We start from the raw sequence: 11,153 nt of genomic DNA, 5'->3' as shown, positions 1-11,153 counted from the left end.
TTTTGGTATATGCTAATTGGAATGTATAAATTATTGCATTTCACAACCAAACAAAATTCCAATAATGGTCGACCATTAACCGAGAAGATCCCTTGGCCCCAACAAAGATGAAAAGGCGTTGAATAATAAAAGTAATAATTAAAACCAACAAAAGTAAGAAATTATTATTATTTTAAATAAAACAGTAAAAAGAAATTATTCATGAATAAAAAGTTAAAAGCAGTGTTCATAGAAAGAAATTTTTATGAACTTAATTAAAGAACCTAATATCCTATTCGGCTATTTATCTGAGTAACTTGACCTAACTTTTATCAAAAACAGATATTGCCTAATCACAAGATACCTAAGATTACATGAATTGTTGTGAATTTTTTTTTTTTTTTTTTTACAAGATAGAATTTTTACTCTAGTCTAGTCTAAGTATATAAGTGTCTATGTATGTGAAATTTTTTCCTAAAAACTTGAACCTTGATCCTTGCCTCCCACACTCTATGAGCATTTATACTTATGGAGTAACCACCGCACCAAAAGTGCACGGTGGTATTGTGAAAAATCTTGAGTGCCTATCATTAGTACTCTACATTAAATACTATCCTAATAGGTTGAGTGGGTCACCAAAGTCAGGTCTTCTTTTTCTAATTTAGTATACTATTGATTCATTGAAAGCTTGTGATGGCTTGGGTCCCCAAAGCCAACCTAAAGATTAGAAAACTCTAAAAAGAGTAAAATGACTCGCAACTTCCCCTCTTTCTCACACATACACGCAATTCCCTACCCTTAAACTTCTATATAAAGAAAGCAATTCTCATGCTTTTACTCTCACACCAAAAAGAAATTCACTCACTCTTTTGTGTGTGACAAAAAGAAAGAGCTAGCAAAAAGAGAGATTATTATAGTGTTTGATAATAAGTACACAATGGTCCAAGCAAAGAAAATTGTAGAGGAGGTGTCTGGTTGGTTGAGAGTCTATGATGACGGCTCAGTCGACCGAACTTGGACTGGACCCCCAGATGTCAAGTTCATGGCTGAACCAGTCCTTCCACACCATGAATTCGTGGATGGTGTAGCCACACACGATGTCGAAAACTCTGGCAAACTCAGAGCTCGGATTTACCTTCCAGAGAAAAACCCAGATGAAGAAAACGTCAAATTTCCAATCCTGCTTCACTTCCATGGTGGTGGTTTTTGCATTAGCCAAGCTGATTGGTACATGTACTACAACATGTACACTCGTATGGCACGTTCAGCTAGAGTGATTTGTGTCTCAGTTTATTTACACCTTGCTCCTGACCACCGTTTGCCAACAGCTATTGATGATGGCTATTCAGCTCTCCTTTGGCTGAGTTCTTTGGCTAAAGGTGAATCACATGAGCCTTGGCTCAATGAAAACGCTGATTTCAACCGTGTGTTCCTTATTGGAGATAGCTCAGGAGGGAACATTGTTCATGAAGTGGCTGCAAGAGCTGGGAAAATTGATCTGAGTCCTTTGAGACTTGCTGGAGCAATTCCAATCCACCCTGGTTATGTGAGATCAGAGAGGAGTAAGTCTGAGTTAGAGCAACCTCAATCACCGTTTCTTACACTGGATATGGTGGACAAGTTTTTGAGCTTAGCATTGCCTTTGGGGTGCAACAAAGACCATCCCATAACTTGTCCAATGGGCCAAGCAGCGCCACCATTAGAGAAGCTCAATTTGCCACCTCTTTTGCTTTGCATAGCTGAGAAGGACTTGATTTTAGACACTGAGATGGAGTACTATGAGGCTTTGAAGAAGGCTAATAAGGATGTGGAGCTTTTGACTAGTCCTGGAATGGGTCACAGTTTCTATCTTAACAAAATTGCTGTGGATAACGACCCAAATACGGCTGCTCAAACAACTGGTCTTATTGCAGGAATCACTGAATTTGTCAACAAACATTAAATAATTTTGCATCTATATATGTTATGTAATATTTATGTTTTGCTAGTTTGCACTTTGTGAGAGAGATCAATACTCACAGAGATGTGCACACAAGATCATCCCTAAGGTTAATTGCTTTTGCCTATGAGTTTCTAGTTTAATATAAATAAATATCCATGTTCATATTTTGGTGGTTGCAAAATTTATTACATAATATTATTCTCATTAAGTTAAATAGTTATTTACTACTCATACGTACTCATTTGAATTTATTAAAAATAATAAATCAAAATTCGTGCTATTCACTGTGCATACATAACATTGTGTAATTGGTTTAACATAGTTATCATAAATTGGCACGTATTACAAAAACTATGTGGCGCAAAAATGAGCCAAAACAGTGTGTGTGAATTAGACATTGTCCTCGCTAATAAATTCTTCAAAATACTGAGGAAAGTGACATTTCACCTTCATTTCAAATGATGGAGTTTCCGGTACATGCACATGCCGACGCAAGAATTGAATTTTGGGCTCGTTTTTCCCAGTCTTCGAGTACTGTCCTGTGTTTGGAATTTAGTTGTAAGGTTTAAATCTACTTCTCTTCTGTGAGTAGTGACAAATTGGTATTTGGTTAAACTTAGAAAGGACCATAGCTCATCAATGATTATGAAACTTCAGCACCGTACCTCATAACAATGTGGCAGTGGTTGTATGCATCAAGAGCTAGCACTTTATTTTGTTGCCCCCTAAATAGAGCTTGCACTTATTTGAATGAATGTTACATGCAATTACAGAATATATATTGTCATGATACAAAATAATATGGTTGAGAATGTGACAATTATGAGCTTCTTCTAGATTCAACCTAAAAGATTAGGACTTAATTAGTCATTGTTTATACTCTACAGTTTATACCCTCAAACTTATATATGCAAACTTTGCATTAGCAGGGTCTTTTAAAAAGTACTTTATACTTACGTATCAGTTTCATATAGAAGAAGTTATACCATGTACTGATAAGGGGCTGTTTGGATTTTCAATTTTCATCACTCATAACTTTGTTTCCATCACTTATAACTCAAAACTGGTGGGTCCCACGACTGTTTGGCTTGTTTGGATTTGTTTTCAGTTTTTGTTTTCATTACTCAATTCTCTAATTTTTGAGTGATGAGTTATGAAAACTGAAAACAACTTTTAGATGTTTTTAAATTATGGAAACAGAGTTATGATGACATTTTTGTAAATACACACATATTTGATGGACCCACAGCATGTAAGTAGTCAAATCGGTCTGGTCTTTTTTTTTTTTTCCTTTCACGTTGGGTGGTCTTCTTCTTCTTCTTCTTCTTCTTCTTTTTATTTATTTATTTTTTCCTTTCATCTGGTCTTGTCTTCTTCATCTTTTTTTTTTTTTCCTTCTTTTATTTCCTTTTCACATTGGGTTTCTAGTTTTTTTTTTTTTTTTCCTTACATTGGGTTCCTGGGTTTCTTTCTTTTTTCTTTTTCTTTTTTTTCACGTGATTCGGTGAATTTGGGTACTGGGGATTGAAAGAAAAAAAGAAAAGGAAAAAAAAAGTAAAAGTTGTACCAAGTCAATCAATGAGTCTCGCAAAAAGTAAAATTTTTTAAATTATCAAAATTGGAAACAAATGTCAAATATGCCACCTTACGAAGTTGTGGTATTTTTATTGATAAGTGATGAGTTATAAAGCGATGAGTGATGAATAATAGTTTTTTAAAAACCAAACAGCCCCTCACAAGACCCACCAATTGTAAGAGAGAAGAAATATATATGGAGTATATTTTTCCCTCATATAGAGCACATGGAAACAGGTGCATAGTATATATATATATAACATCTAAACCCATACCCATAGTACTATAGCTTTTGTCTCGGGACTTGTGAGGGCCACAATTTTTTAGAAGCACGGCCACTCAAATTGTGTGATTCGGATTGGGCAAAGCTATGGAGTAAGTAGGTATGGGACTAATCATTGAACATTTTATATAAAATTAATCTCTGGAAGCAAAAACAATTACCTTCTGTTGAGAATAGCACCTTCTTCCATGACAAATTGACAATGCTCATGTAAGAAGGAAAATGAAAGATAATGTGATATTTAAAAAAAAAAAATCAAAAGAAAGAAATATATTATGGTAGAATATCTAACTGTTTTTTAATCTAACGTATAAACATTTTCAAATGCTTATTGGGGTGAAATTTATTTATTTATCTATATTAATAGCTTTTTTTTTAGTGAGCATTCATAATCTAGGAAGTATACAGAAATTTCATTTAAAATGTTGTGCTATTATCATATTCATGTCGCACTTGTGTCATACCGGTTGTTTCATGTTATAATTTTTCAAAAATTGCTCGTACTGCTGTGTTGTACCGGTACCCATACTCATGTCTGTATTCATGCTTCTTAGTCCATAAGAATAAATATTCAGATTTGTGATTTCTGAATTAGAGACTCAGGTAGATTATACAGTATCTATATGTGTGTGTGTGAACTGCGAACACAATGCTAGAGTAACTGAGTTGGGCTGCGACGTCAAGACAATTGCATGACATTATTGAAACGAAAGGATAATGTGTGTTATTGTGATGTCTGTTACCATTGGCTTTTTTACACGTGAAGAGGTAATGATTTCACACCGGAGTACAGACACAGAGTACTACTCCATTCATTCAGGCATTCACCCAAAGAAGAAGGAAAAAATGATCAAAGCATAAACATTATTGAAACGATCAAACGAAGGATAATGAGAGAGGCCTTGAAATCAATGGAAGAATATATGTGGAACAAAGCAAAGCACTGACTATATGACACATAAATGTTGTCACGCTAGCTGTCTTATCATGGCTTTATTATTTGAGTACTATAAATGTAACACACTAATTTGCGCATATCCAATTAGCAAAATAGTGAATGGTCTACATAAAGTGATGATAACAACACAAGGTAAAAAAAAATGTTCATCATTGCAGCCACACAACTTAACAAGTTATAAAATTGAGTGTGTTATTAATTATTCTTAGAATTATTTTAAAAGGTATGCTGCCCCAAGTTCGTTATGTAATTAAAAAAAAAAGGCAATGTCACAAACACAAAAAAATAAAAATAAAAACACAACAGATAAATTGAAAAGATTTTACTAATTTTTATATCAATCCACTATTGACATTATTATTTTTTACCTACTACTAATAATCAGTCACATCATTTGAGGGTGAAATTTTTTGTCAAATTTTCCTTAGCTATAAAATTTCTCTAAAAAAAACTTAACACAAATAAAACTTCATTTTTCCTTTGAATTCAAAACCTAATATATATATATATATATATATATAGGGAATATTCGTCATCCACGTGCTAACTCGTCACCTATATGCTCATTTGTCACCTACACACTCATGTATCATCTACATGTTCACTCGTCACTTACATGCTCACGTGTCACCTATATGCTCACAATCTTAACTACTTTTCTCTAAAATTAATATAAAAGAATTCCATTGTCACATAAAGCTTTCATTATTTGTAGTCAATTATAGCCAACTGCATCGACTTTACGAGGCAACTTCATCACGATTCAAGTGAAATTACTACGTTCTTGCTGCTTTTTTATTTCTTTCTCTTTTGAATGAACTGAGTTCTTGTTTATATATATGTTCGAATCCACTGTATGGACAATTTTAATTGACTCAAAAAGACCTTGACTCACTCTTACTTGGACAATCTTTTTCACTACTGCCAGCCCAATCAAAATAACGACAACACAAAGAAAAGCCAAAGCTTATTTATTATACATATTTAGAAATCCTTTGGGTCCTTCTTTATATTGGCTTGAATATGACTAGCATACTCCAAGCCAATTTCCTGACAAATTCGACCAAGGTACCATACAATTTTGTCATAAAGTGGAATGTGATTGCTACTACTGCACTTCACCTTTTGGTTTTCTAAATTTCATGTTAATGATAACTGTTTGACAATTCAATTCCCAATATAAAATATATTCAAAAAAAAAAAAAATCCCACTAAAAATTTACTACTATTCTGTGAGCTATATTTTAGTGTGTTATAGCTTTTTCATTGGTTAATGTAAAATGGTATAATTGCAAAATTTTTACCAAATATAACTCAAAAAATTATCTACGTCATTTTCTCTAAAATTTTGCATATCTTATCCACATGTATAGCTATAGTCCTTGTGTAAATACATGGCTATTGTTCATGTGTTAAAAGCATATTTTATTTATTTCTCAATTTATTTCTTTGGTTGGTGTATGTAGGTGTGAGTGATGTGACGTGGGTGTTTAATTAAAAAAGATGTAGTGATGTGAATGAAAAAATGAATATTTTATTAAAATAGCTTTTAGAATAGATAATTGGAAGATGTAAGAGCTTTTAAAAAGTGGTTGTGTAAAATAGAAAAAATATGTTTTTATGCTAAAATATACATATTTGTTTTGCACAAATCGTGAATGCTCTTAGTATTTGTAGGGGTAAAGGCCCAAAATCACACAATGGGTCTTGGGCCCCATACCGGATGGTCAACTATGTCCGAGGAGAGGGCATAGATACTAAAAGGGCATCCGGCCCAGTTCTTGTGGGCTTGAAGATGTTTAGAAGGCGGTCCGAGAAGAAATGTCTCCTCGGACGTAACAAATAGGGCTCAAACATGCATTCTGCCTACTAGAAGGACTCACCTCAACGGGCATTAGTAACAAGGATGAGTCCCACAGGCCCGTAGGAAGGAAGGAAGCGTAGGGTGTCCAAGGAGAGGCTACAGCTCCCACATTAAATGCATTGCAGCTACTTTTCTAGCCGTATTAATGTGGAGGGGACCTGTGAATAGTGCTACCTTGACTACCACCACTCACAGAAAGATGGAGGGATGTCCGATGGGACAAGCACTCAAGTGAGGGTCCAGATAATCAACAAGTGTAAGGTTTTGATGGCTTCAAGAGGACTATATAAGAAAAGGGAGTCCCCACGAAGAAGGAGACAAAGAAAAAAGGAAACTAGAACAAAAGAACGGTGCAAGAACCATAGTCTTTGAATAGGGACCCGTGTACATTCCTCGCGTCTCCTCGAACTAAGAATCTATGGACATGAAGGGAATTTTCTTACTTTCAATTTTTGTATGGCCCAACTTTAGCTAGAATACACTTCATTAAGACCTAGTTCTATAGCTCACTCTCTATAAATTCATTGTTTCGGGACTCTTTGGACCAAAACCCCATACCTGTTGGGCCTGGGCTCTAAATTGTGACCCTACAATTGGCGCCATTTGTGGGGAGAACTTGTGCCTCAGCAAGTGAGACTGTTAGAAATGGAAGGATCAGGTCTGCGCCAAACGGGACCCGTAGACTCCCAACGGCAGGACAACCTTCTGAACCTTGAACGGGAAAGAGATCAAGACAAGCGATGAGAGGGTAGCATAAATACCTCCCACACGAGCAGAAGTCGCTCGAAAGGGAAAGGTCATGCATCCCAAAAGCGGGACGACAATAGGGCTCTACAGCAAGAAATCGACGACCTGAAGAGGAAGTTGCGCCGAGCGCAGCGAAGGCGTCCTTCCCCCAGTCCGGACACCAGCGATGAAGAGGACAATGAGTACAGGTGAAGGTCGAGAACCCCACCGAGTGAAACCTTCTCCTATGAGGAAGAGCAACCTCACAAACGCGGCCACAAAAGTTCGTCTTACGAGGGCCTAGCAAACGACGCCATGAGTAAGGTCCTGGATCGCATCTCTCAGTCACCCTTCACGCGCAGGATAGAGGGGGCTGAACTTCCTCGGCGGTTCCACCAACCCACTTTTGCCATATATAATGGTCGGACAGACCCCGTAGAGCACGTAAGCCAGTTTAACCAGAGGATGGCCGTCCATTCTAGAGACGAAGCGTTGATGTGCAAGGTGTTTCCGTCTAGTTTGGGACCCATGGCAATGAGATGGTTTGACAGCCTCAAGCCAAACTCCATAAATTCTTTTAAGCAGCTAACCCAGGCTTTCGATTCTCGCTTCATAACGAGCAGCAGGGAAAGCTGAGACATCTCTTGCATCATCCCGTCGGACGACAAGAGCAGACGAGCGTCGAGGCAAGGCAAAGCACCTTGAGACCGCTTATTGGCACGATAAATGTCATTCTTGCGGCTCCAGGAAGAACCGGCTCCCATCCTTTCAGAGTGATGTCGGTGGCCCGACTCCCCGCTAAAGCTGACGACCGTGAGTCTAAGAGGGCTAAAGGGATGGCCTCGCCTATACTTGGATTCTCGGATGAGAATAAAGTTGGAACCATCCAGCCCCACAATGATGCTCTAGTCGTCACACTCAGGATTGGAGGATATAACGTGAAGAGGCTGCTAGTTGATCAGGGCAATACCGTGGAGATAATGTACCCCGACTTGTACAAGGGGCTGAAGCTGAGACCAGAAAACCTGACAGCATACGACTCCCTTTTGGTAAGTTTCGAAGGGAAAATTGTTACTCCGAAAGGCCAGATTAGGCTGCCTATACAAACAAGCTCGAACATAGTGGAGGTGGACTTCATAGTTGTGGACGCATATTCGCCCTACACCACCATTGTAGCCAGACCGTGGCTTCATGCCCTAGGAGCTATATCCTCAACCTTACACCAAAAGATGAAGTACCCGTCGGAGGGTCAAGTCAAAGAAGTGATAGGGGACCAAGCCATGGCCCGGCAATGCATGGTGTCCGCCATCTCGCGACGACCGAGTACCGAGCCCACTACCTCTGCCGAGAATGGCTGATAGCAATTAACAGCCCCAGCCCTAGCCCCGGGTGGTGGGGGACCTGTCGAGGAGGTGAGTTGTGAGGATTTGGAAAAAATTCTTGTGGGCTCCGATCCGGAAAGATTTTTTCAGGTTGGCTCGGAATAGCCGCCCCAAGAGAAGGAAAAGCTAATTGATTTTCTCAAAGAGAATGTGGACGTGTTTGCATAGGATGCCTACGAGGCTCCGGGGGTCGATCCAAATTTCATTTGCCATCATCTTAATGTTAGTCCGACCGTTACGCCTAAGAAACAACCTTCTCGGCAACCGTCGAAAAAGCATGCGGATGCGGTGAGGGAGGAGGTGATGAAATTAAAGAAAGCAGGGGCTATTAAAGAAGTTTTCTACCCTGAGTGACTGGCCAATACAGTTGTGGTGAAGAAGAAGAGTGGGAAATGGCGAGTCTGCGTGGATTTCACGGACCTGAATAAGACCTGCCCGAAGGATCCTTTTCCTATGCCTCAGATAGATCGATTGGTGGATTCGACCATGGGACACTCTCGAATGATACCAGACCACCGATGACCAAGAAAAGACGGCTTTTGTCACCCCCATTGGAAACTACCACTATAAGGTGACGCCTTTGGGCTTGAAGAACGCCGGGTCCACCTACCAGAGGATGATGACTAGGATGTTTGAACTACAGATGGGCAAGAGCATCGAAGTCTATATAGACAACATGGTGGTGAAGAGTAAGTTGGTGTCCGATCACTTGAGGGACCTCAACGATATCTTTGAAATCCTGAGAAAGTACAGGTTGCACCTAAACGCATCTAAATGTTCGTTCGGAGTGGGATCAGGGAAATTCTTAGGTTATATGGTGACCCACAGAAGTATTGAAGTTAGCCCCGGCCGGATTATAGCTATCCACAGCATGCAGCCCCCTCGGAACCCCAAGGAGGTCCAAAAGCTCACCGGCATGATTGCCGCCTTGAACCATTTTATCTCTCGTTCGGCCGATAGGTGTAGGCCTTTCTTTCTCTTATTAAACAAGTGGAAAGGGTTTGAGTGGACTGAAGAATGTGACTTAGCCTTCTAGCAGCTCAAAGAGTATCTATCTCAGCCACCAATCATGTCTAGTCCTGAAGCCGACGAGGTGTTATTTGCCTACATTGCCGTGGCCCCTCACGCAGCGAGCCTAGTGTTGATCCGAATGGACAATGGCATACAACGGCCTGTCTACTACGTGAGCAAGTCGTTGCACGAGGCAGAGATCTGTTACCTCACCCTGGAAAAGGCCATCCTGGCAGTCGTACAAGCCATGCAAAAGCTCCCCCACTATTTCCAGGCACACACTGTTATTGTATTAACCTAACTCCCACTCAGGTCAATACTCAGAAGTGCCGATTACACAGGAAGAATAGCTAAGTGGGGGACTATTCTTGGCGCCTTCGACATTAGGTACATGCCTCGCAACGCTGTGAAGGGCAAGTCCTCGCGGATCTGGTAGCTGAATTTGCTGAACCCTCACTAGAAGAAAGGGGAGGGATGCCAAGCACAGACAGAAAATTGGTCAACACAATCTCTAAGTAAGGGCCCACCTGTTGGAAAGCATATGTTAACGGCGCAGAAAATCAAAGGGGCTTTGGGGTGGGGCTCGTCCTGATTTCCTCCGAGGGGATTACCATCAAGAAATCACTAAGACTGGGCTTTTCGGCCACAAATAACGAGGCAGAATATGAGGCCCTGTTGGAAGGAATGTCTATGGTCGAGAAACTGGGCAGGAAATCCATAAACATGTTCTCGGACTAAAGGCTTGTTGTAGGACAAGTAAATGGGGAATTAGAGGCAAGGGATGAAAGAATGCAAGAGTACCCGGTCCAAACAAAGCGCTTGCGGGCGCGTTTTGACTATTTTAGCCTAGCGCATGTATCTAGGAGTGGAAACACCCATGTCGATTCTCTTGCCATGCTAGCCACCTCCTCGGCGCAATACTTACCTCGAGTTATACTCGTGGAAGATCTACACAAGCCCTCGATGGTGAAGGCCAAGTCGATGCATGTTCACAGCGTCAGGGCAAGGCCTAGCTGGATGGATCTTTTAATACTGTTTTTAAAGGAGAATGTCTTACTCGAAGAGAAAAGCGAGTCCGAAAAGATTAGAAGAAAGGCTTCTCGATTCTGGCTGTTCGAGGACTCGAAACTATATAAGTGCTCATTTTCAGAACCGTACTTGCTATGCGTACACCCGGAAGCCACGGAGCTTATCCTAGAGGAATTACACGAAGGAATTTGTGGGAGCCATACAGGGGATAGGTCCTTGTCTCATAGAGCCATCACCCAAGGTTACTGGTGGCCAAGCATGCAAAAAGAGGCGCACGAATACGTGAAGAAGTTTGCCCTAAACATACATCAACCAGGAGGGACCTTCAATCTGCTGTCTAGCCCTTGGCCGTTCGCGTAGTGGGGCTTGGATATCCTAGGACCATTTCCTAAAGCAGTGGGGAA

The 11,153-nt window shown here is 40.0% G+C and overlaps 2 protein-coding genes across 2 annotated transcripts; both read left to right on the top strand.

The window, feature by feature from the left end:
- Positions 1 to 809: 809 nt before the first annotated feature.
- Positions 810 to 2,016, top strand: LOC115987014 (probable carboxylesterase 17). The gene has a single exon (XM_031110453.1). The coding sequence runs from the start codon at positions 917 to 919 to the stop codon at positions 1,919 to 1,921; it is 1,005 nt and encodes a 334-aa protein (XP_030966313.1). The 5' UTR covers positions 810 to 916; the 3' UTR covers positions 1,922 to 2,016.
- Positions 2,017 to 8,103: 6,087 nt separating this feature from the next.
- Positions 8,104 to 8,685, top strand: LOC115984835. Its single transcript, XM_031107832.1, has one exon. It carries the CDS (start codon positions 8,104 to 8,106, stop codon positions 8,683 to 8,685), a length of 582 nt encoding a protein of 193 aa, XP_030963692.1.
- The last annotated feature ends 2,468 nt before the right edge of the window (positions 8,686 to 11,153 follow it).

The sequence above is a fragment of the Quercus lobata genome, chromosome 4 (assembly GCF_001633185.2).
Source record: "Quercus lobata isolate SW786 chromosome 4, ValleyOak3.0 Primary Assembly, whole genome shotgun sequence".
Taxonomy (NCBI): Eukaryota; Viridiplantae; Streptophyta; class Magnoliopsida; order Fagales; family Fagaceae; genus Quercus; species Quercus lobata.
The sequence above is the reverse complement of the archived record's forward strand: the minus strand, read 5'-3'. Positions and strand labels throughout refer to the sequence as shown.

Bases quoted from the DNA above. Each gene is read 5' to 3' on its own strand.
- LOC115984835 (XM_031107832.1), top strand. From the start codon at position 8,104: ATGTCGGTGGCCCGACTCCCCGCTAAAGCTGACGACCGTGAGTCTAAG.
- LOC115987014 (XM_031110453.1), top strand. From the start codon at position 917: ATGGTCCAAGCAAAGAAAATTGTAGAGGAGGTGTCTGGTTGGTTGAGA.